The sequence below is a fragment of the Canis aureus genome, chromosome 23 (genome assembly GCF_053574225.1).
Source record: "Canis aureus isolate CA01 chromosome 23, VMU_Caureus_v.1.0, whole genome shotgun sequence".
Lineage (NCBI taxonomy): Eukaryota > Metazoa > Chordata > Mammalia > Carnivora > Canidae > Canis > Canis aureus.
In genome coordinates, this window is record NC_135633.1 from 35,638,819 (window position 1) to 35,665,738 (window position 26,920).

General features: G+C 36.3%; 1 protein-coding gene across 7 annotated transcripts in view; it reads left to right on the forward strand.

Moving 5' to 3' along the window:
• ANKRD42 (ankyrin repeat domain 42) overlaps window positions 1-26,920 on the forward strand; it is a 76,962-nt gene that overhangs the window by 8,884 nt on the left and 41,158 nt on the right. For 6 of the 7 annotated variants that reach the window (XM_077867243.1, XM_077867242.1, XM_077867239.1 and 3 more), the window contains exons 3-7: window positions 3,776-3,883; window positions 6,905-7,024; window positions 8,913-9,048; window positions 19,320-19,520; window positions 23,851-23,976. In XM_077867243.1, the coding sequence (XP_077723369.1) occupies window positions 3,776-3,883; window positions 6,905-7,024; window positions 8,913-9,048; window positions 19,320-19,520; window positions 23,851-23,976 (691 nt within the window). The remainder of the gene's footprint in view (window positions 1-3,775; window positions 3,884-6,904; window positions 7,025-8,912; window positions 9,049-19,319; window positions 19,521-23,850; window positions 23,977-26,920) is intronic. The other variant, XM_077867241.1, reaches the window with a different exon arrangement.

The window sequence follows — 26,920 nt, forward strand, 5'->3', positions numbered from 1 at the left end:
TAAATTTTTAAAAAATAATTTCTTTTAGTTTTCTGAATCCGTTTATAATACTTGCTTTGAAGTCATGCTACATCCAACATCTGGGCCCTCCAGACATAGTGTCTATTGATTGTTTTTTTTCCCCCCCTGTGTATGGGTCACATATTCTTTGAATAATTATAATCTCATAGTTTTTTAGTTTGCCTGGGCATTTTGAAAACTGTACAGTTTAGATTATGTATTGTAGCAGCTTTGAAGTCTGATCCTATTCACCCCATCCCTACCAGCTGTGCTTGTTGCTATGTATTTTCTTGTTGATTTGCTATGTGTTTTCTTGTTGGTTTGCTTGGACTAATTGTGTGAGGTCTGTTCCTGCACAATATGTAGTCACTACTCAGTTTTTTGTTTTAGTTTTTAAAAATTCCTGTTAGTATTTTTTTTTAAAGATTTTATTTATTCCTGACACACACACACACACACACACACACACACACACACAGAGGTAGAGACACAGGCAGAGGGGGAAGCAGGCTCCATGCAGGGAACCTGATATGGGACTCTATCTCAGGACTCCAGGATCGTGCCCTGGGCTGAAGGCAGGCGCCAAACTGCTGAGCCACCCAGGGATCCCCTTGTTAGTATTTTTAAGTCTGGCTTCCTAAGAGTCACTTTTGAGTCATTGATCAGAGGTTGTGCTTAAGTGCCTTGAGACAGTAAGGATTCCATCTTTTGTTGAGTCTATGTGGTTTGGGGAATGTTTTCCAAGTCCAAGTAATTTACTAGTCACCTTGACTTTTTTCTTTTTCTTTTTCTTTCTTTTCTTTTTCTTTTTCTTTCCTTCCTTCCTTCCTTCCTTCCTTCCTTCCTTCCTTCCTTCCTTCCTTCCTTCCTTCCTTTTTTTAGTGTTTGCAAGGTTTTATGTTTCCTTCCTTCCTTCCTTCCTTCCTTCCTTCCTTCCTTCCTTCCTTCCTTCCTTCCTTCTTTTAGTGTTTGCAAGGTTTTATGTTTAGCCAGGGATGTCTAGCCTTTTTAATCTTTCCTGAATATAAGCAGCTTTGTGCATGTACATGGTCTTGTAGATTACAAAGGATAAGTGGAATCTTAGTAAGGCCTACTTGATGTCTCATTTCTTGGATTTTTCTTTTAATTCTCTGGGTGGTCTTTAGTTTTGCTGTTTGCCATCACCAGTATTGTGACTTCAGACAAGCTTTGATGTTGGCTTTACCAGGTTTTTGGCCCCTGAGATTTGGAATTGTTTTTAACTATGTCACTGGGCATGGAATTTTCAGTCCCTCCAGCAAGGCAGTGGAGCCGGTCAGCTGGGTAAAACTTCTGCACGTGTAGCTCAGGGTAGGAATAATTTATAGTCTCAGGGTTTTTGCTTAGACTTCTCCTGTTCTTACTGAGATTCAGAACATTTTCTTGAGTAAATGCTTTTTATTTTGTTATTTACCTCTGATGAATTCCCAGAGTCTTTAAATGGTTGTTTTTGACATCTTTGCCAAGTTTTTTTTTTTTTTTTAAGATTTTATTTATTTGAGAGAGAGAGAGAATGAGTACATGTGAGTGGGGGAAGGAGCAGAGGGAGAGAAACCAGGAGAATCCTTGCTGAGGGGCAGAGCCTGACTCAGGGCTAGATCCCAGGACCCTGAGATCATGTATGACCTGAGCTGAAGTCAGATGCTTAACTGACTGAGCTTAACTGACTGTGCCCCCTGCTTTGTCTGGTTTTATTACTGTTTCTTGGGGAAGATTTGCCAGGTTCTTCACTTAGCCATTTCTGAAGTCTTATTGATTGATCAGTTGATTTTTGACAAAGATGCCAATGAAATCCAATGGAGAACAGATAATGTTTTCATTAAATGATAATGGCACAGTGGAATAGTGTGAGAAAATGATATATTTGGCACCTTCTGTAAAAATATACTCAAAACAGATCATAAACAAGTTAAAATTTAACCTTCTGAAACTTCTAGGAGAAAACATAAGAGAAAAATCTTTGCAAATCATTTCTTCATATGGAACTCTCATAGTTGAGTAGTAAGAAAACAAAAACCCCAGTTAAATGGGGACATGACTTTGACACTTCAGGAGGACATATGGATGGCAATTGAACACTTGATAAGATGTTCCACATCATTAGCCATTAAGGAAATGCAAATTAAAACACAATCAGATGCCACTACACACCTATTAGAATGGCAAAACAAAAACAAAATATGATACTACCAAGTATTGGCAAGAATATGGAGCAACTGCAACTCTTATTTATTTATTTATTTTTTTTAACTGCAACTCTTATATTGTGCTAGTGGAAGTGTAAAATGGTATAGCCACTTTGGAAAACAGAATGGCAGTTTCTTTAAAGTTGACCATACACTTATCTATGTTCCAGTAATCTTACATACACATATTTACTCAAGAGAAATAAAGAACTTGTTTTGTTTTTTTTTTAAAGATTTTATCTATTCATGAGATACACACACACAGAGAGAGAGAGACAGAGAGAGAGACAGAGACACAGGCAGAGGGAGAAGCAGGCTCCATGCAGGGAGCCCGATGTGGGACTCGATCCCAGGTCTCCAGGATCATGCCCTGGGCTGAAGGCAGTGCTAAACCGCTGAGCTACCCGGGCTGCCCGAGAAATAAAGAACTTGTTATATGAATGTTTGCAGTGGTTTTATTCTCTTGTAACCGAACAGTGTTAGCATGTAGTAGTCTCTCCATAAATATTTGCTGATAAATGGATGACTTACTCTGATTAGTAGTGATGTTGGGCTTTTTTTATCTTTATATTTTATTTGCCATTTATCTCTGTGACAGGCCAATGATACTTAAATGGTAAGCCTTTCAACAAATGATATGGCTATGACTGATGTGATAGTATATCCTAAACGTACAATCAATTCTTTAAGAAGAAAATTCTTGAAGATAAACTCTCCAAACCTGAACATATAAAGACCGTAACATCATATGTGGCACAGACCTCTAGTACTGTATTCTATTGAGACTATAAGTAAAAAAGATATTAAATGAAGATGCATTTGACTCTCTCCCCCCCCATTTTTTTTTTAGCCACTTAAAATTTTTTTTTTTTTTTAGAGAGTATCATCAGAATAACAATGTTTGCTTTGATACAGGAGAATCTGGGCCCATTTAAAGATCTGTGGCAGGGCAGCCCGGGTGGCTCAGTGGTTTAGCGCCGCGTCAGCCCAGGGTGTGATCCTGGAGACCCGGGATCGAGTCCCATTTCGGGCTCCCTGCATGGAGCCTGCTTCTCCCTCTGCCTGTGTCTCTGCCTCTCTCTGTCTCTCTCTCTCTGTCTCTCATGAATAAATAGATGAAATCTTAAAAAAAAGGTTTGGGGAAAAATAAAAAAAAAAAAGATCTGTGGCAGAGGTTGCAAATTGGCAGCCATTGAGTGAATTTGACTCACAGATGTGTTTTTATTTGGCTTACAGAGTATTGGTGAAGTATAAGATTTGGATCAGCATTGCACTTACAGTAACAACTGGCTGCGATTAAGTAGCATTTACACCTTATGGACAAGGAATTTGATCTCCAATTTGCCACAGCTCCCACTGTTTCCTATTGTTGACCCAAAAATAAGACCCAAGTGGGGGTTACCATTTCATTGTTCTTGTGCTTTTGTTTTTCTTAAACCTAGCCCCTTCATTTACTTGTGGGGCTTCCCAGGCTGTGGTATTTCATGATGATAGACTAAATTTCAAAGATCTAAAGATGATAAAAAACATCTGCCTTATCACTTGTTAACATGGTTATTTTCTTAATTTAGTGTCTTCACTGGCTTCTCTGGCATGGAGCTGATACCACACAAGTAACCATGAGAGGTTGGACAGCAGCTCACATAGCTGCAATCAGAGGTCAGGATGCCTGTATGCAGGTAATGATAACTTTGGTTACTTTAAAAAAAAAAATCAATAGGCTTAATTACTTTAGATTAGTTTTGTTGGGCTATTGCTTTTATTCTAGTAATTTGATCCGTAAATAAGAACTTACTGAATTCCATGACTCAGATATTTGATATCAGATACAGCTTAAACAAATGGTGTAAGACTGGGGATCCTTTTATCTCTGAAATAGTTGGCTAATGAGTTGTTTTAAGGGATGTCATAGACATGCCCAGATTATCTCAATAGCTTGTCATGCCTAACATTTCTTATTTAATATATTTCCTGGCCAGAGTTAAATATTAATATGTGCAGGATCTAGCTTATTAGACTAGGTATAATCAATGTAGTGAAATAGACTGGAATTTGGAGAAATACATAATTGTCTAAGTTCCTGCCTATAAGAAGCCTAAGATTCTATTTGGAATGACAGGTTCTTTACTCAGTGTATTATAAAACAATACAAAGTATCGTCTATGATTAAGATTCTAATGATAAGGAGATAGAGACATCATTAATGGAGGCAATAAAACTTCAACTAGCTGAAAAGAACAGGTTGATTTCAGAAAGGTAAGAAGTGATGAAAAATAATGATTTTCATTTTTAATGTGTGAATTACAGTTTCCCATACATCATTTAATACAACAATCATATGAGTTCCCCTTTTTATAAACAGATTCAGAGAGTTAAGTACCTTGCCTAAGTAAGTGACAAAACCAGGATTTGAACCTAAATTTTATTCAGATAACTTGTGTGCTATAATTCTACGTAAAGTGCTCAAATTGAAGATTACGTGTGTTTAGGGATAGACTATTATATGAGTTTGACTAAGTTGTAGACGTTTTGTTGTATACTGTTACGAATTTAGTTTGGATAGCCAGGTATGTAAAATGTCTTAGAAGTAGAAAAAAAGACTCATTTATGAAGAAAGAGAGTTTTTATATAGTCTTATACATAGAACACACATACATACTTATATATACACAAGCACATGAACATTAACAGAAGAATGAAGTAATGAAAACAGTATTTTAGGAAATTATTCTAACAAGGTCTGTATCTGGAATTACCTAGGATGAGGAGACAGTTTGGAGGCAAGAAGACTAGTTAGAAACTTTTGGTGTCATCACTACCCACAGAGGGCAAAATTAGGGAGTGGCAGTGGGAAAGAAAGAAAATGATTGAAGACATCTTGCAAAGCAGGCATGGACAGAGTATTGGGAAAATTTTAAAGTTTTGAGGCAGAATGGCAGATAATGATGGCGCTACAGATCAGGAAATCCATTTTTTTTTTTTGTGTGTGTGTGTGTTTTTTTCAGATAGAGAAATCTGAAAGGCAAGGAGATAGGGGGGCAAAAATGTTGAGTTCAATTTGGCACATGTTTAGGGCGCCTGTAGGTCATTCAGGTGCAGAAGGTCCAGGCAGTTGAAAAGGGTGCTAGAGACAAAGATTTTAGGAGTAATAAAGTATAGGGAAGAGAATAGAGTATTGAGGATTGGATGTTAAAGAATATTACTAGTAGTGATCGTAGGAAGAGAAATGAGTAAAGAATTCAAAGGAGGAAGTCAGAGGTCCATTGGGCTGTACATATGAAGGAAGAAGTGTTAGGTTGAGTGTCAGAGTTACAGGATAAAACTGAGGAAATGCCACTGGACTTGGCAGCTCACTATAGGGCGAGGTTTGCTCTATTTCCATGCAGTGGTAGGGATGGCACCCCATTTGCAGGTGGATTTGAAGTTGAGGCATTGAGGTATTAATTTGAGAAGTGGGCAATGAAAAAGAAAATGCAATAGTAATTTCGGGGGACATCAGGGTCAAATGATGCTTTTCTTCCTCTAAGCATTAGATCAAACCATTCCCATCACTCTCATTGTCCTTGTCTCCCTGAAAGTTATCTTTTTATTCTCAGAGATTTTGTGGTTCTTTTTTGGTACTATACTGTGTAGTTGTTGCTTATCAAGGACTGCTTTGTATAACTGATTATCTTTGTCTCTACATGTGTCCTAATTCCCTAAATTGAAATGTCTTCATATTCTTTATAGTGACTTTTAATACACAGTAAACATTTAGTATAGTTTGTGATGATTGTTGAGTAGTTAATTATGGAAACTATTCTTAAAACTTTTGATAGGAATTATGATTGAGTCTTTTGCTAAGTTACTGGTAAATACAGGTTAGTTAAAAAAAAGCAAGTCTATGGGAGTAAAACTAACAAATATTAACTAATAATTCTTATAAACAGATTACTTGGTATATATTTTTTGATTACTTGGTATATTAGAGGGGTGTGCTGTGTATATGATATAATTCGTAGACAGAAACTAGGCCAATTATAATTTCAGATGGAATTTCCTCAGATGCAGTTAGAAATTTGATTTGGAGCTAGAACTAGTTACTCTAATAATGAAATCCTTTTACAAAGTATATTAAAAATCCAGTTAATAAAAGATTCCCCTTTTGAAATAGTGGAAGTTGGGCAGCCCAGGTGGCTCAGCGGTTTAGCACCGCCTTCAGCCCAGGGTGTGATCGTGGAGACCCGGGACTGAGTCCCACGTCAGACTCCCTGCATGGAGCCTGCTTCCCCCTCTGTGTCTCTGCCTCTCTCTCTCTCTCTCTCTCTCTCTCTCTGTGTGTGTGTCTCTCATGAATAAATTAATAAAGTCTTAAAAAGAAATAGTGAAAAAAAAAAAAGAGTGGAAGTTTACTTTTCAGCTTATTAGCTTAGCATTGAAGTATTTAACTTAGTGGTTATTAATCTTTCTGAAAAGTGTGCCTTATAAATTATATGCTCTAATTAGAATGTGAAATCAGGTATTATAAATACCTTCTAGGCATGGTTAAAAAGGATCTCAAAGATTTTCTTAGGATTAACTAGGAATTTCTCATACTTTGTGGCACATCTGTAAGAACTTATATAATAATGTTACATTATTACTTATATAAAAATGCCTATTACATCACACTTATGATTTAACATATATATTTATGCAAACTTCTATTTTTCTATTTTTAGGCACTCATAATCAATGGGGCAAATTTGGCAGCTCAAGATGATCGTGGATGCACTCCTTTACACCTTGCTGCAACACATGGACATTCTTTCACTTTACAAATAATACTCCGAAGTGGAGTGGTAAGAGATTCCTGTTAACATGTGAGAATGTGTAATCCTATAAATGGAGTAGCATTTGGTAGCCTAGTTACTTCTTTCTGACTTTTTAAAGCCCTTATATGACTTTGGAGAAGTAATATGATCTCTCTCTTTTGCTCTTCTGTCTTTAAACATGGGAGCAATAATTTAGTTAAAGCTTCAAAAAGACCCAGTTTAGCAGCACAAAGTATTTCAGATGGGTTCTTCAGTTCAGAGTTTGGGAAGAATTTGAAGCTTCTAAACTCATCTTAACCAGTCATTGTAAATCTTTCTGAATTTCTGTGTGTTTACCTGTTTGTTCATAAACTAATTTAGAAAGTGATTTTTATCTCCAGAAATTTCATTTATTGTGATACTTATTTTCAGTATTACCCAGTCATTGTAAAAAAAATAACTTATAAGAAAATAACTACTTGTATCGAAGACATTATGGTAAGAGCTGGTATTTCTATAGTTAGAGAAAAAGTGAAGGGCCTGTTAAGTTTTTTTTCATTTACTCTTTGTTTATACGTTCAAGGATGTAATTGCATCATTTAAATCCATCTCTTTCATTTTATTGATCAGGAACCTATGACCAGTACAATGGCCAGTTATGTTCTATTTTTTAAAAAGTTTTATTTGTTTTAAAAGATTTATTTATTTTAGAGAGAACGTGAGTGAGAGGGGCAGAGGGAGAGGGAATATCAAGCAGATTCTATGCTGAGCATGGAGCCCAACATGGGGCTTTTTCCCCACAACCATGAGATCATGCCCTGAGCCAAAACCAAGCCTGACACTCAGTGGACTGCGTGACCCAGATGCCCTGTGATTTATATATTTATTTGAGAGAGAGAGAGAGAAAAACACAGTGGAGGGGGGGGGGCGGGCAGAAGGAGAGGGAGAGATCCCAGGTAGGCCCCGTGCTAAGCATGGAGTCTGACTCAGCTGGATCCCATGACCCCAACACCATGACCCCAGCTGAAACCAAGAGTTGGGCGCTTAACTAACTGTACCATCCAGGTACCTCTAGTTAAGTTCCTTTTTATTTTTTATTTATTTTTAGAAAGATTTTATTTATTTATTCATGAGAGACACAGAGAGAGAGGCAGGGACATAGGCGGAGGGAGAAGCTGGCTCTATACAGGGAGCCTGAAAGGGGACTTGATCCTGGGATTGAGGGAACTCTGGGATCACAGCCTGAGCCGAAGGCACATGCTCAACCACTGAGCCATCCAAGGCATCCCAAGTTCCTTTTTAAAAACTATTTTTAGTGATGCCTTGATGGTTTAGTGGATTAAGCATCTGCCTTTCGTTCAGGTTGTTATCCCAGGGTCTTGGGATGGAGCCCTATGTCAGGCTCTCCACTCAGCAGGGAGTCTGCTGCTCCTTCTGCCCCTGCCTCGGCTCATGCTTATGTTCTCTCTTTCTCTGAAAAAAATAAAATCTGTGAAGAAAAGCTATTTTTATGGATCTAGTAAAGTTCTTTTTAAAAAGACTATTTAGGGGATCCCTGGGTGGCTCAGCGGTTCAGTGCCTGCCTTTGGCTCAGGGCGCGGTCCTGGAGTCCCAGGATCGAGTCCTGCATCAGGCTCCCGGCATGGAGCCTGCTTCTCCCTCCTCCTGTGTCTCTGCCTCTCTCTCTCTGTCTATCATAAATAAATAAATAAATCTTTAAAAAATAAATAAAAAGACAATTTAATAAAATTTCATTAGTATCTTATTAGTTCATATGTTTAAATCAGTGATTATAGTAATTTTTTCTATTACATTTATTTTTTGCTTTATATTTTTAAGAACACCTCCAATTTTCAACTGCAGAATTAAACTGCTAGACTTAGTATTTCTCCTACAAATGGAAAGAAAACTGAGTTCTTGTGAATGTTACCTCTAGGATCCCAGTGTGACTGATAAGAGAGAATGGAAACCTGTGCACTATGCAGCTTTTCACGGGCGGCTTGGCTGTTTGCAACTTCTAGTTAAATGGGGATGTGGCATAGAAGATGTGGACTACAATGGAAACCTTCCAGGTATTCACAAAAGTGAATGTTTTGGTTTTCATTAATGTAAACTTAATGATTGCATTTAAGAAATTTAAACTGTCATCATTCTAACAATCCTTCAGAAAACTAAATTTGTTGACCTGAGCATTTTTTACTCTTATACCTATGTTATGTACTTCTCATGTGATTAATTTCTTTCTGAAACCATATCAGCAAAAGAGAAATTGGCAAAATTGAACTTGGATTTACTCTTCCACCAGCTATTTCCTTCATCTGCTGTCTAATGTTATTATTTTTTAACTTCATACAGCTCTACTTCCCAGACTGCTATTTATAAATAATATTATAAACAGTAGACACTAGTGTATTTGGGTTAATTTGCCAACTGCAGTTGGCTAGGCTGTGATTAGCTGGCCAATTGAGACCTATACTCTAAACACCCTGTCTTCTTCCAAGAAGTGCTGTAGAAATTTGGAAGAGGGATAGATCATAGTGAGAATGGAGTGATGATTATTAAAAATAATTCTTGAATTATGTCTTAAAAGAATCTTAAGTAGCAAACAAATGAAGGGACCATCCAGACAGAATGATATGAACAGGTTTGATCAAATCATTTTGTCACCTAAAAACTCCCTACATTGCTATGGAGCTCTGATTTCTTAGCTTGGCATGCTATATATTCCTAATTTGGCTCTTACCTACCTCCTTGGCCTCATCTTCCATCCCTTTACACTACTGTCTGGGATTGTTTTGCTTCTCTCTGGAATACACCCTTTACTGTTCATAAAGTAAAGATGTGTTGGTAAGAACTCTTAATTTTTGTATATTTGGAAATTAATGTTTTGCTTTTAAATTTGTTTTAGTCATTCTTTTGGGTGTAATACTTCATTGTGGTTTTATTTCTTTTTATTAAAAAATTTTTTTTAAAAGATTTTATTTTATTTACTCATGAGAGATACAGAGCGTGAGAGAGAGAGAGAGGCAGAGACACAGGCAGAGGGAGAGCAGACCCCATGCAGGGAGCCCGACATGGGACCTTATCCCAGGTCTCCAGGATCACGCCGCGGGCTAAACAGCTGCGCCACCGGGGCTGCCCTTCATTGTGGTTTTAATTAACATTTTCTTTGATTAATTATTTAGAACACCATTTTTTTTCTGGAAGTTTGTACCTGTCTCTCCCCACCCTTTTTTTAATTGAGGTATGATTGATATGTATTTTATTAGTTTCAGGTGTATAGCATATTGATTTGACAATTCCATATATTACCAGTATTTACCATGATAAGTATCATCTGTCACCATACATTATTATAATATTATTGACTATATTTCCTATGCTATAGTTTTAATTTCCATGACTTATTTTGTAACTGGAAGTTTGTATCTCTTAATCTCCTTTACCTCTTTCTCCCATCCCTTCAACCCTTCTCCCTAGCACCATATTATTCTCTGTAGTTATGAGTCTTTTTTTTCTTTCCTGTTTTGTCTTTCAGATTTCACACATAAGGGACATCATGTGTTATCTTTCTCTGACTGATATTACTTAGCAAAATACTCTAGTTCCAAAAAACAAAACAAAACAAAAAATAAAAAAACAAAATACTCTAGTTCCATCCATTTTGTTGAAGATGGCAAGATATCATTCTTTTTATGGCTGAATAATATCCCATTGTGCGTATATATCTATATATATTTATATACCACTTCTATATCCATTCATTTGTCTATGGACACTTAGATTATTTCCATATCTTGGCTATTGAAAATAAGGCTGCAATAAACCTAGCGGTGCATATATTTTTTAGAATTAGTGTTTTCATTTTCTTTGGATAAATACCTAGTAGTGGAATTACTGGATCATATGGCATTTTTATTTTTCATTTTTTTGGTTTCTAAAAAAAAAAAAAAAAAAAAAAACCAAACCCCCAAACCTCTGTTTTCCATAGTAGTTGTGCCAATTTAGATTTGTACCAACAGTACATAAGAGGTCTCTTTTCTTCACATTCTCTCCAAAACTTATTTCTTTTTACTTTTGACACTAGCCATTTTGACTGGTATGAGGTGATATCTCATTGTGGTTTTGATTTGCATTTCCCTGATGATGAGTAATGTTGAGCATCTTTTCATGTGTCTGTTGGCCATCTGTACGTCTTCTTTGGAAAATGTCTATTCAGATCTGCCCATTTTTAATTGATTTATTTGTGTTTTTAGTGTTGAGTTGTATAAATTCTTTATATATTTTGGTTAATTAAACCCTTACTGGATATCATTTGTAGATATCTTCATCCATTCAGTAGGTTGCTTTTTGTTTTGTTGATGGTTTCCTTTGCTGTGCAAAAGCTTTTTATTTTGGTATAGTCCCACTATTTTATTTTATTTTATTTTATTTTATTTTATTTTATTTTATTTTATTTTATTTTATTTTATTATTTTATTTTATTTATTTTATTTTATTTATTTTATTTTATTATTTTATTTTATTTTATTTTTTATTTTATTTATTTTATTTTATATTTTATTTTATTTTATTTTATTTTATTTTATTTTATTTTATTTTATTTTATTTTATTTTTTATATTTTATTTTTGCCCATGAGATATATCCATAAATATGTTGCTAAGGCCCGAGTTGAAGAGATTACTGCCTGTGTTTTCTTTTAGGAGTTTTTTTTTTTAATTTTAAAGATTTTTTTAAAAAAGATTTGTTTATTTATTTGTGAGAGACACACAGAGAGAATGAGAGAGAGCGAGAGAGAGGGGCAGAGGTAGAGAGAGACACAGGCAGAGGGAAGAAGCAGGTTCCATGCAGGGAGTCCGATGTGGGACTCGATCCCAGGACTCCAGGACCACGCCCTGGGCTGAAGGCAGCACTAACTCGCTGAGCCACCCAGGCTGCCCTCTTTTAGGAATTTTATGATTTCAGGTCTCACATTTAGTTCTTTAATCCATTTTGAGTTTATTTTTGTATATGGTGTAAAAAAGTGATCTAGTTATATCTTTTTGCCTGTGGCTGTCCAATTTTCTTAGTGCAATTTTTGAAGAGATTGTCTTTTCCCCGTTGTGTATTCTTGCCTCCTTTGTCATAGATTAGTTGTGTAATTGTGGATTTCTTTCTGGGCTCTCTCTTCTGTTCCATTGATCTGTGTGTCTGTTTTGTGCTGTTACCATATTGTTTTTATTGCTGTAGCTTTGTAGTTGTTCTTGAACTTTGGGATTGTGATATCTCTAGCTTTGTTCTTCTTTTGCAAGATTACTTCAGCTACTTTTTTTTTTGTGGTTCTATTCAAATTTTAGGATTATTTTTTCTGTTGGTTATTTTGATAGAGATTGCATTGAGTCTGTAGTTTGCTTTGGGTAGTATGAACATTTTACCAATATTAATTTTTCCAGTCCATGAGCCTATTTTTCCATTTGTTTGTGTCATCTTCAGTTTCTTTCACTGACATCTTACGGTTTCGGAGTAAAAGTCTTTCATTTCGTTGGTTAAATTTATTCCTAGGTATCCTTTTTGGTGCAATTGTAGATGAAATTGTTTTCTATTATTTCTGCTGCTTCATTATTGGTGTATAGAAATGCAACTGATTGCTGCATATTTAGTATCCTGCAGTTTTACTAACTTTATTCTAATAGTGTTTTGGTGGAGTCTTTAGGGTTTTCTTTATGTGTAGTATCATGTCATCTGCAAATAATGACAGCTTTACTTCCGTACTGAGTTAGATGCCTTTTATTTTTCTTGTCTGATTGCTGTAGTTAGGACTTCAAGTAGTATGTTGAATTAAAGTGGTGAAAGTGGACATTCTTGGTTTTCTTCCTGATCTAGAGGAAAAGCTCTTAGTTTTTCAGCATTGAGTATGATTTTGGATGTGGATATGTCATATATGGCTTTTATTAGGTTGAGATGTTTCTATTCCACCTATGTGATGAGAGTTTTTATCATGAATGGATGTTGTATTTTGTCAAATGCTTTTTCTATATCTAGTGAAATGATCTTATCATTTTTATCCTCCCTCCTATTAATGTTATGTTTCACATTGATGGATTTGCAAATTTTGAACCATCCTTCCTCCCTAGAATAAATCCCATTTTATTGTGGTGAATGAGCTTTTCAATGAATTATTGATTTCAATTTCCTAATATTTTGTTGAGAATTTTTTGTCTATGTTTATCAGAGATACAGGCCTGTAGTTCTTTTTATAGTGTCTTTGGTTTTGGTATCAGGATAATGCTGGCCTCGAAGAATGAATTTGGAAGTTTTTCTTCCTCTACTATATTTTGGAATATTATGAGGAGAATAGATGTTAACTCTTCCTTCTTGTAAATCCATCTAATCCTGGACATTTTTTTGTTGGGAGTTTTTTTTTTTTTTTTTTTTAAGATTTTATTTATTGACTCATGAGAGAGAGAGAGAGAGAGAGAGAGAGAGAGGCAGAGACACAGGCAGAGGGAGAAGCAGGCTCCATGCAGGGAGCCCGATGTAGGACTCAATCCCGGGACTCCAGGACCACACCCCAGGCCAAAGGCAGGTGCTAAACCACTGAGCCACCCAGGGATCCCCATGTTGGGAGTTTTTTTTTTGATTACCAGTTCAATTTTTTACTAGTAAATAGTGTGTTCAAATTTTTTATTTCTTCCTGATTTAGTTCTGGAATGTTTTATATTTCTAGGAATTTATCCTTTTTTTCTAGGTTCTTCAATTATTTGACATATAATTTTTCATAGTCATTCATACAATTTTTATATCTGTGCTGTCAGTTGTTATTTCTCTCATTTCATTTCATCTTTAAAAATATATTTTTAAAATATATTTTTTAAGATTTTATTTATTTATTCATGAGAGACACGCAGAGAAAGAGAGAGAGAGAGAGAGAGAGAGGCAGAGACATAGGCAGAGGGAGAAGCAGGCCCCATGCAGGAGCCCGACATGGGACTCGATCTCAGGACTCCAGGATCACGCCCGGGGCCGAAGGCAGGTGCTAAACCGCTGAGCCACCCAGGGATCCCCTATTTTTTAAAGATTTTATTTATTTATTCATGAGAGACACAGAGAGGGAGACAGAGACATAGGTAGAGGGAGAAGCAGGCTCCCTACAGGGAGCCTGTTGTAAGACTTGATCCCAGGACCCTGAGCCAAAGGCAGACTCTCAACCACTGATCCACCCAGGTGCCCCTCATTTTTAAAAAGCTTTTAAAATTTTTTAAGTAATCTCTACACTGAACATGAGGCTTGAACTCATAACCCTGAGATCAAGAGTCATGTGCTCTAATGACTAAGCCAGTCAGGTGCCCCTTTACCATGTGGTTTCTGATTTTGAGTTCTCTCTTTCTTGATGAGTGTGGTTAAAGGTTTATCAGTTTTATTCAGAGAACTAGCTGTTAGGTTTCATTAGTCTTTTCTTATTATTACAATTGTTACTTTTTAGTCTCTCTTTCATTCATTTCTTCTTTCATCTTTATTATTTCCTTCTGCAGACTTTGGGCTTTGTTATTCTTTTTCTAGTTCCTTTAGGTGTAGCTTTAGATTGAGATTTTTCTTGTTTCTTGAGGAAGGCCTATATCCCTATAAACACTCCTCTTAGAACTGCTTTTGGAGCATCCCAAAGATTTTGCTTTCAATTTTCTGTTGTCTTCATGTGTATTTTAATTTCCTTTTGATTTATTTGTTGATCCATTGGTTGTTTAGGAGCATACTGTTCAGCCTCCACATATTTGTGGTGTTTTCCATTTTTTTCTTGTGCTTGATTTCTAGTTTTATACTATTGTAGTTGGAAGAGATAATTAATATGATTTCTATCTTCTTAAATTTATATTGAGATTTGTGGCCAAACCTGATCTGTCCTGGGGAATGTTCATGTGCACTTGAAGTAAATGAGTATTCTGCTGTTTTGGGGTGGAATATTCTATATGTATCTGTTAAGTCCATCTCGTCTAATCTGTTGTTCAAAGCCACTATTCCATTATTGGTTGATCTATCCATTGATGTGAGGTTTTAAAGTCCCATTCTATTACTGTATCACTATCAATTTCTCCCTTTAAGTCTGTTCTATTTGCTTTATGTATTTAGGTGCTCCAGTGTTGGGTGCGTAGATATTTACAGTTGTTAAATTCTCTTATTGCATGAGTATTTATCATTATGTAGTGTCGTTTGTTTATTGTATAGTCTTTGTTTTTTTTTTTAATTTTTATTTATTTTTTTAAATTGGAGTTCAATTTGCCAACATATAGCATAACACCCAGTGCTCATCCTGCCAAGTGCCCCCCTCAGTGCCCATCACCCAGTCACCCCAACCCCCTGCCCACCTCCCTTTCCACTACCCCTTGTTTGTTTCCCAGAGTTAGGTGTCTTTCATGTTTTGTCACTCTCACTGATATTTTCACTCCTTTCCCCTTTATTCCCTTTCACTATTTTTTATATTCCCCAAATGAATGAGACCATATAATGTTTGTCTTTCTCCAGTTGACTTATTTCACTCAGCATAATACCCTCCAGTTCCATCCACGTCGAAGCAAATGGTGGGTATTTATCGTTTCTAATGGCTGAGTAATATTAGTCTTTGTTTTAAAGTCTATTTTGTCTGGTGAAAGTATTTCTACTCCAGCTCTTTTGTCCCCCTACCTCCAATAGTGTGTGAAGTATCTTTTTCCATCTTTTCCTTTCAGTCTGTATGTGTCTTTAGGTCTGAAATGAGTTTCTTATAGGCAGCATATAGGTGGTCTTGTTTTTTTATCCATTCACTCACCCTGTGTTTTTTGGAGTATTTAATAGTTTATCTACATTTAAAATAATTATTGATCAGTATTATAAAAAATTATTTCATATGCTTAATGGCCATCTTATTTCTTCTTTTTAAAAAATGTTTACTGTTTTTCTTATTTAACAATATATTTATTTTTTAAGTAACACTTATACCCAGTGTGAGGCTTGAACTCATAACCTGAATTCAAGAGTTGCATGATCTTTTGACAGCCAACCAGGTACTCCTGGCTATTTTCTTTTGTGCAGTACTAGTTCACATATTTTGCCTATTTTTTATTGTTTTCTTGCTTTTTAAAAAATTAATTGTAGGAGTCTTTATGTAACCTAGATACAAGCTTTCTGTCACTTAGATGTTGCACATATCTCTTTTATTTAAATATCTTTTCCATTCTATGGCTTGCCTTTTTATTTTTTTCAGATATCTTTTGATGATAAAAGTTTTAACTGTAGTGTAGTCAAGTTTAATAAACTCTTCCTTTATGGTTAGTCCTTTCTGAATCCTGTTAAAAAAGTCTTTCCATACTCTTTGATCATGAAGACATTATTTTATAGTCAAGAAATTTTATTATTTTATCTTCTCATTTGGATTTCCAGTCCACTTGGAGTTGACTTTTCTGTAACACATGGTAGGGGGCAATTTCATTCTTATTTGATTCTTTATTAAATATGTCTAATCATTTTTAAGTCTTTCTGCCTGCTCATTAAAAAAAATCCAACTTTTATTTCTTAAAACATGTATAATTTTTGGGCAGCCCTGGTGGCTTAGCAGTTAGGGCTGCAGGGTGTGATCCTGGAGACCCAGGATTGAGTCCCACGTCGGGCTCCCTGTATGGAGTCTGCTTCTCCCTCTGCCTGTGTCTCTGCCTCTCTTTCTCTCTGTCTCTCATGAATGAATAAATAAATAAAATCTTAAAAAAATGTATAATTTTTTATGACCATATAGAGTATAATTTTTATTTTTTATTATTTATTTTTAGTGTTTTTTTTTTTTTTTTTTTTTTTTTTTTTTTACTTATTCATGAGAGACACAAAGAGAGGCAGAGACCTAGGCAGAGGGAGAAGCAGGCTTGCCACGGGGAGCCCATTGCGGGACTCTATCCCTAGACCCGGGATCATGCCTTGAGCTGAAAGCAGATGTTCAACCGCTGAGCCACCCAGGTGTCCCTAATTTTTAATAGTATAATATAGAGGTGAAGAATGTGGCTTCAGTACTAGACTGCTTGTATTCAAATCTCTATCTTAAATTACTAATTCAGCATTTATTTACTGAGTATTTATTATGTGTCATTCCCTCTTCTTGGTGCTAGGGATGTCACACCAAATAAAACAGACAAAGTCCCTGCCTTCATACGGTGGTGGTGTTGGTGGGGACAGAGACAATAATCAGAAGAATATAAATTATGATTAAGTAGGGATATGTGTATGAATAAAATCAGAGAAGGGAGTAGAATGTTAAAGAGGAAGAAATTTAAAATAGGATGGTCAGGTAAGACTTCCCTGGGGAAGTGATAATTGGATAAAGACTGAAGCAGTTGAGGGAACAGGTCTTGTGACCATCACAGGGAAAGAGTATTTCAGGAAGAGATAACAGCAAGTTAAAGTTTGTGAGGCAGGAGTGTATTTGAGTAACAGTGAGTCAGTATGGTTAGAACAGAAGTGAGAGAGTAAGTAATAGATCATGAGGTCAGGGTAACATGAGCCATTGAAAGATTTTGAGCATAGCAGTGACATGATCTGACTACATTTAAGAACATTTTCTCTGTTTTGTTTCTAATAGATTGCAGTGTGGGTATAGGGATAGCAAGGGTAGAAATATAGCAGTTGGGAGCCTGATGCAATAATTTAATGCTGCTATTTGGTTGGAGCAGAGCAGAGGCAACAAAGATAGTGAGAAGTAATTGGGGTCAGTATATTCTTTAAAGATAGAGCCAATAAAATTTGCTGATTCATGAAGGTGTTGAGAGTGACAGAAAGGAGTCAAGGATGGCTCCAGGGTTTTGGGCATGAGCTACATGGAGAAGAGTGAGTTCCTATTAAGTAAGATGGGGGAAACTATGTAAGGAAAAGGTATGCAAGAGCGATGAGGAGTTGTTTTTATTATGTTAAGTTCACAATGTCTGTAAGACTTAAGTGGATATATGATGAATGAGCTGTTGGAAGAATCTCAAGTTTTATGGGGAGTTTTAATTTTTTTTTTTTAGGTTCATCTGAGAAAGTGTAGAGTGGTGTGTGCCTGCAGCTTTTCTTTTAGGTATTATTACATCTTGTTTCTCCTGCATTATACTGGTCACTTAGGCACTGCCCTACTCCTCCAGAGGCAAGGTTTGTATGTTGATTGGGTTGTTGTTTCCCAAATAGTCACTTCTCCAGAGGTGTGAAGGCTCCCTTTTTCTTTGTAATCACTGCCTCTAAACTTGTGATACCCCAGAAGCATTCCAATTTTTTTGCAGATTTTGGGTTGTGGCTCTCCTTTAGTCTGATTCAGTTATGTTTTCTTTCAGGGCTTCCTTAAAATTTGTTGTGTGTTCTTGATGTTCTTGTTTGTTTTTCTAGTCTTTTTTGGCTTCAAAAATATCTTTTCTGGGATCCCTGGGTGGCACAGCGGTTTGGCGCCTGCCTTTGGCCCAGGGTGCGATCCTGAAGACCCGGGATCGAATCCCACGTCGGGCTCCCGGTGCATGGAGCCTGCTTCTTCCTCTGCCTGTGTCTCTGCCTCTCTCTCTCTCTCTGTGACTATCATAAATAAAAAATAAATAAATGAAATAAATATATCTTTTCTATTTTCAAGGATTGAGAATAGAAATGGTGAGTTAGTGTGTATGCTTTGTCTGCAGTTTTGATCCAGTCTTCTGTTTTAAATAAAAAGAATCAATGTATATGGAAAAGTGACAAAATCCATAGTGATAAAAATAACACTCATATTTTCATGGTGACCTGGTTTGTTTTTTGCACTTTTTTCCAAAACGTTAAAAAAAAAATTACCTATCATTTATCTTACATAACAAGTATTTTCTCATGTAATTATAAGATGCATAGTTGAGATTTCACTTTTCAAGAAAATTTCTGGGGCCTTCTATTTGGTGTCTCTCCTCTGGTGTCTGTACATTCACAGTATGTGTAACTCTTTAATCATTTGGTATGTTGCTTTGGCATGACCTGAAGGTCGAGTAAAGACTTGTAGGCTCGGAAAAAAGGTGTTACCCTTCTCAGAGTATTTTCCTGTTTTTTTTTTTTTTAATATTTTTTATTTATTTATGATAGTCACACAGAGAGAGAGAGAGAGAAGCAGAGACATAGGCAGAGGGTGAAGCAGGCTCCATGCACCGGGAGCCCGACGTGGGATTCGATCCCGGGTCTCCAGGATCACGCCCCGGGCCAAAGGCAGGCACCAAACCGCTGCGCCACCCAGGGATCCCGTATTTTCCTGTTATATAGGAAAGGGACAGTCATCTTCCTGTGAGAACGAGAGCCAGTGTTGTTATTTCTTTCTTCAAGTTACTTTATCATCAATTTAAAATTTTTTTTTTTTTCTCTCTCACCTATAGTTCACTTAGCAGCCATGGAAGGTCACCTTCACTGCTTTAAATTCCTACTCAGTAGAATGAACAGTATAACACAAGCTTTAAAAGCCTTCAATGATAATGGAGAAAATGTATTGGATCTGGCCCAGAGGTTCTTTAAGCAGAACATTTTGCAGTTTATCCAAGGGGCTGAGTATGAACAAAGTGATCCGAGAGATCAGGAAAGTAAGTAATAAGCCCTGAAATGTTTTAGCATTTAATGAGTAAGTGGAATAAAAAGAAATTATAGGGCAAATGTTACATTTAAATATGTTACTTATAATTGTCCATTTAATTAAATATAGTACTATAATTGTCCATTGTAGTTATATAAATATGTTGCTTATAATTCATTCAGTTTTTCTTTATTATAAAGTGTTTTAGGCAGAAATATATAGAGATTAATGTAATGAACATTCTCTATGCCACTGATTTAAGGATAAAATATTATAGATTTAAAGCTTCTTGGTTCTATTATTATTATTTTTGGTTCTGTCTCTTTAATATCACTCATTTCTTTGTCTTCCTTCTCAGAGGTAACTATTGTTTTGGATTTATAATTCCATTCTACAGGTTTTATATTTAGTGTATATGTACCACAAAAATATACACTATTGTGTGTTTTTGAAGTAATAGACTAAAATGACCTAAAATTCAGTGGCTTAGTGATTTATATGACAGCCCAGGTTGAAGAGTGAATCTGTGCTGTGCAGTCATTCAGTAACTGGCTTTTTTTTCCCCACTAGCTTTCTTTGGTTGTAGAGAATATAACAGGAGGTGGGGGGAGGGAGCAAGACTATAAGATTTTCAAGGCCTAATAAGTACTCATCACTTTTGCTAACATTGCATTGGCAAAAGTTAAGTCACATGGGCATATTAGCTGTGAGGAAGCCTGGAGGATTCAGTACCTTGCTGAGAAGACTCACCTCAGCTACCACTCCCTTACTATTGAAGGAAGACCGTTTTTGTGGACAACTAGCAGTCTTTGAAACTTCTTTTAAAATCTTATGAAAATGGTGTAAAACAATATGCATTCTTTTATTCCTTACTTTTTCCACAAAATACTATGTTTTTGAGATTTAGGTTGATGGAAGTATCCTAGTTTATTCTTTTTAAATGTTGGTATAGTTTTGCATATTATGAAAATCATTATTCATTTTCCAATTTGATATTTAGATTGTTTTTTCACTATTACAGTCAGTGTTGTCATGGATATTCTTGTATGTGTCTCCATACATACAAGAGATTCTACAGAGAAGTGCTTCAGTACCTTTTTAACACATAGCCCATGTAGACAATATTTGTATGGCACACTGGGATTGATGGATGTGGCTTCTTGAGGTACTGCCTATCTTCTCTGAAGACTGAGAGCTGAGAGCTCTGCTTGGGTAAATAGGTGTGCAGTTTGCTTGGTGGGATCTGCCCATCTTCAGTATAAATAGGGATTGCTATATTCTTCATCAGAGTAGTTGTAGGAGTTTACACTCTTTATGTTTGGTGGGAATTTATTTATTTATTTTAGAGAGAGAGAGAGCAAGTGAGCATGAGCAGGGGGAGGGGCTAAGGGAGAGGGAGACATTCCTGAAGCAGACTCCTTACTGAGCATGGAGCCAGACCTGGGGCTCAATCTCAGGACTGTGAGATCATGACCTGAGCCGCAGTCAAGAGTCTGACAGTGAAACAACTGAGCCACCCAGACACCCCTAGAATCAATTTTATTAAAGTATGGTTTATATATAATAAACTGTATTCATTTAGTGTGCAGTTCGGTGAGTTTTGATGTATTTTGAAAATATCACAATCAAGATACAAAACATTTCCATCACCTCTGAAATATATATATATATTTTGAAATATTTTTAATATCCCCTTGTAGTTACCCTTACTTTTAGCCTGGCTGCACACAACCACTTACTTGCTTTCTGTCACTGTAGATTAATTTGAATTTTCTAATAGAACCATTTTGAGATTCTATTAATATACATATGTATATTATGTATATTCATTTTTATTGCTAAATAAAATTCCATTATATGGATATACTTTGTTTTATTTTGTTTTAAACCAGCTCACCTGCTGATGAACATTGGATTATTACCAATTTTGGGCTATTATTAATAAAGCTGCTCTGAACATTTACATATATGTTTGCAGTTCTCTTGGTAAATACAGAGGAGTGGAGTGTATGGTGGGTTTATGTTTAACTTTAAGAAGTTGTGTAACTGGAGCACTCAGGTGGCTCAGTCAGTTAAGTATCTGGCTCTTGATCTCAGCCTAGGTATTAATATCAGGTCATGAGTTCAAGCCCCAAACTGGGCTCCATGCTAGGCATGAAGCCTACTTAAAAAAAAAAAAAAAAAGTTGTGTAATTATTTTCTAAAGTAGTTGTATGGCTTTACATCACCACTTATGTGTATGAGAATTCCATTTGCTCCATGGAATTGCTAACACTTGATATAGTCTGTTTTATTAACTGTTCTATGGGTGAGTAGTGTTACCTTACTGTGTGGTTTTAATCTATATTTCCCTGAAAACGAACGATATTGAGCATCTTTTCAAAAGAGCATTTGTGTATCTTTTATGAGGTGTCTGTTTAATTCTTTTGCCCATTTTTTAATTGAGTTGTATGTCTACTCATTACTGACTTTTGACAGTTCTTTAGGTTTTGTTAGTTATATGTTACGGCATATATTTTCTCCCTTTCTGAAGCTTGCCTGGTTTCTTGGCAGTATCTTTCTTTTTATAGTTTATATATAAAATATATAAAATTTTGAATTTTATTTATTTTAGAGAGATTGAGCTCAGGAGTAGCAAGAGAGGGGCAGAGAAAGAAGGGAGAGAGAATCTTAAGCGGGTTCCGTGCTCAATGTGAAGCTGTCTGACACACAGGGCTTGATCACATGACCCTGAGATAATGACCTGAGCTGAAATTAGGAGTTGGCTGCTTAACTCCCTGAGCCATCCAGGTGCCCCTTGGCAGTATCTTTCAAAGAACAAAAGTCTTAAATTTTGATAAAGTACAATTTATCAATCTTTTCTACAGGTCATTTTTTTGTGTGTCCTATCTGTGAAATACTTGTCCAAGATGTTCTTCTGTAGTTTCCCAGAAGTTTTTCAGTTTTGGCTTTTTAATTCAGATCTTTGATCTATATCAAGTTAAATTTTATCTGGAATTTTGAGTGAAATAAAGTGTTTATTTAAAAACATTGTTTTTTTTTTTTCCCCTACATATATCTACTTGTCTTAGCACCAGTTTTTTGGAAAAGCTTCCCTTTCTTCATTGATATATTTTGTCAACGTTGTAAAAAATCAATTGCCTGTATATGTATGGGTGTATTTCTGGCCTCTGCGTACTGTCTTACTGATATATATGTTTATTTGCCAATACTGCAACTGCCTTGATTACTGTAGCTTTATAGTAAGACTTAAAAACAAGTAGTGTAAGTCTCCAACTTTGTTCTTTTAAAAATACTCCTTGGAGTGTTGCCTCAGTGGCGCAGTTAAGTGCCCAACTCTTGGCTTCAGCTCAGTTCATGATCTTGGGGTCGTGAGATTGAGCTTTTGAGCTCTGCACACAGCACAGAGTCTGCCTCAGACTTTTCCTCTCCCTCTGCCTCTTCCCACTGTGCCGTCTCTCTAAAATAAATAAATCTTTAAAAATACTGTTTGGCTATTCTCTTTCCTTTCCACATTTAAAAATGAGAATAACTATATCTCAGAGTTGTTAAGAGGGTTATGATGAGGCATTCCTTATAAGTGCTTACTACCACGTCTGGATTCAGGAAGGGGTTAATATATGAAGTCATCTTTAAAAACATTTTATTAAGTATTTATAGTTAGGCACTTAGGTCAGGTACATTTACATAGGCATGTGTTTATGTATATGTATTTGTTTACATATACTTTATCTGCTTCCTGTTAATTTTGCTTTCTTCGTTTCCATGCAAACAGAGGAGAGTGGTCTGTGCAAATGTAGGAATTTAAACCAATTATGTCTTTATATAAGGGATTGAAAATGGGATCCCTGGGTGGTGCAGTGGTTTAGCGCCTGCCTTTGGCCCAGGGCACGATCCTGGAGACCTGGGATCGAATCCCACGTCGGGCTCCCGGTGCATGGAGCCTGCTTCTCCCTCTGCCTGTGTCTCTGCCTCTCTCTTTCTCTCTCTCTCTCTCTCTCTCTGTGACTATCATAAATAAAAAAAAATAAAAAAAAAAAAGAAAATGACCATCTTCTTGTGTTTTGTGGTGGTCTGAGGGAGAGTGGAATATTGCTAAGAATAGTTCTGGTACAGTACTACTCTTGGCATGTTTGAGGTCTTGCAGGGAGAAAGGGCCATGCAATTAATAATAATCTTATTTTATGATTCTCATTTTATTACTTGTCATTGCATCAATCGAACTAATTCCAATATCACATCATAATTGAGTTAATATTGAAATCTGAAATGTGACTGCTTAAGGTAGGGAAAACAAATGAACTCATGTGTTTACTGAAATGCTGAATTTTTATTCCTAGCCTTAGCGTTTCCAGGTCATGTAGCTGCCTTTAAGGGTGATTTGGAAATGCTTAAGAAATTAATAGAAGATGGAGTAATTAACATTAATGAACGTGATAATAATGGATCAACTCTTATGCATAAAGGTGAGTTATGATTCCTGTTTCATTTTCAGTTCTGACACAATTACTGTTATTTACCTTTAATAAAATTATCCCTCAGAAACATGTGAAAATGTGAAAGTTTTCCTAATACCCTAAGGGATATCAGTCTACCTTATATGGTACACAGAATACTTAATTTTCAGTTTAATGTGTTACTCCTTTTATGATGCTAGAAATTCACTATCATATTTAGAGTAATTCGAATGGAAATTCTCTTATGGCATTGACATATTAAGATATCCAAATTCACTGCTGGAGAAGTTTCTTAGGACTACTATTTCTTCGGACTATAAATGATCTTGCTAAAGCATGAAAAAGGTATAGCAGAATTTGAAAAAAAGGTATAGCAGAATTTGAAAAAAAGGTATAGCAGAGTTTGGAAAAAAAGGTAAAGCAGAATTTTCTTTTTTCTTGTACTCTGCAAAAATGTTTTTACTTCCATAGAAATATCAATGAACATTAGATTTAAACACATTTTCTGGGGATCCCTGGGTGGCGCAGCGGTTTAGCACCTGCCTTTGGCACAGGGCGCGATCCTGGAGACCCGGGATCGAATCCCACGTCGGGCTCCCGGCATGGAGCCTGCTTCTCCCTCTGCCTCTGTCTCTGCCTCTCTCTCTCTCTGTGACTATCATAAATAAATAAAAATTAAAAAAAAAAAAAAAAAAAAAAAAAAAAAAAAACACATTTTCAAGGGATACCTGGGTGGCTCATCTGCCTTTGGCTCAGGGCCTGATCCTGGAGTCCCAGGATTGAGTCCCGCGTCGGGCTCCTTGCATGGAGCCTCCTTCTCCCTCTGCCTGTGTCTCTGTCTCTCTCTGTGTGTGTCTCTCATGAATAAATAAATAAAATCTTAAAAAAAAAAAAAAAACCCACACACATTTTCAAGATGTCCACCACTATTCTCTGCATTCTCTCCTTCCTTCTGTGTGGAATTCTAAAATATTAATTACCTTTTTTACTTTTTTAATCAGACTTTGTCAAATTGTCACCTCCTTGTTGGGAGAAAAAACAAACAAAAAAACCCCCCAAAAAACCAAAAACGGTTTAGAGTAAAAAGACAGTAGGGTAGTTAATGCATTATGTGTTTGATTTAGATTTTATTTTATCAATAACTTCTGATGGGCCCAATCACAGATTATGTTCCCGTTGGTTAGGTTCTTAGTTTAATGATTAAAGCTGGTTTAATTCATAAACTTCAGTATAGAATCTAAACATCATGTATACCAGTAGTTTTATAAGAGAGAGGTTAGGTGGAATAAGAAGAAGGGGAATGCAGAGGGGATTCCTCTTATACTCAGAGAAATTCCCATTTTGGCAAACACTGTCCTAGACTTGGATAATCTTACTCCTCTATCTGAGCTGGCTGTCTGTGGGTTTGGCTCTTCACCATGGGATTTGTGAATGGGCAGGGAACTTAAAATGTACACTGTATATATATTTTTTAAAACGTGGTGTCCTGAAGCAAAGCCCCCATTTCATATCCTAGGTATGACCACTTTTTGTTACTAATGTGTATGTGGAGCATTATTAGACACTGTAGCAAAGATAAGTGTGACATGGTACTTATAATGCATCTTCACAGGAAGGATGAAGTTTTCATTGATGGCTAGTTTTCAGCCTTTCTCAGTCATTTCTTCACTACTGGACAAAAGATTGAAATGAGGAATCTGGAAGAATGTTCTAAAGGGCTTGATGCAGGTGTCCCAGCGTTTCACTGCATCTGTATCTTTGGGGTGAATCCCCAGCAGTGCAATTGCTGGGTCGTAGGGCAGATCTATTTTTAACTCTTTGAGGAACCTCCACACAGTTTTCCAGAGTGGCTGCACCCCGATGTTTATAGCAGCAATGTCCACAATAGCCAAACTGTGGAAGGAGCCTCGGTGTCCATCGAAAGATGAATGGATAAAGATGTGGTCAATGTATACAATGGAATATTACTCAGCCATTAGAAACGACAAATACCATTTGCTTCGACGTGGATGGAACTAGAGGGTATTATGCTGAGTGAAATAAGTCAATTGGAGAAGGACAAACATTATGTGGTCTCATTCATTTGGGGAATATAAAAAATAGTGAAAGGGAATAAAGGGGAAAGGAGAAAAAATGAGTGGGAAATATCAGAAAGGGAGACAGAACATGAAAGACTCCTAACTCTGGTAAATGAACTAGGGGTGGTGGAAGGGGAGGTGGGCGGGGGGTGACTGGGTGACGGGCATTGAGGGGGGCACTTGATGGGATGAGCACTGGGTGTCATGCTATATGTTGGCAGATTGAACTCCAATAAAAAAAAAAAAGGCTTGATGTGTAACAATAGGGTGTTGGGGATGCAGCCACTGTGAGATGGGAGGGTGAAACTGAGTAACCAGAAGTGTTTGTCCTTCACCCCTTGTCTTGTCAGTCGGTCTGTTGAGGACTCCTAGGGCCAGGGGTGAATCAGGGAGTGTGGTGGGGGTTGGGAGGCTGTGATAAGTGGCTACAAGTGGGGGGAGGAGCGTTTGGTGTACATTTGCCATTCCTGACAAACATCTTTATGTTTAGATTATATCCAAATTGGGTAAATAAAAGTTAATGTCTCCTTATAACTTAATTCACATTTCCCACATTGATTAATCTGTTTATTTTTCTTTAATTTTGAATTTGATTCCGTAAATAAGCTGTGGTGTCTATCATTGAGGCATTCTTATTAGTCATTTGAGGATTGTTAAATTTCTTAAAAATTTCTAGTCACTGCATGATTTTATCTGTTTTCTAAAAAACATAGATCAAATTAACATAGCCTAATGAATGTACAATAAGGATCTTGAGTAAAATTCCTTTTATTGTATTTCATTTTAGAGAAGTTACTTAGCTTCTGCTCCCCCCTTTGTAAAGATTACTTGTGTAATAAAATGGAAGTGTTTAGTTAAGCTCATTCTATCTTATA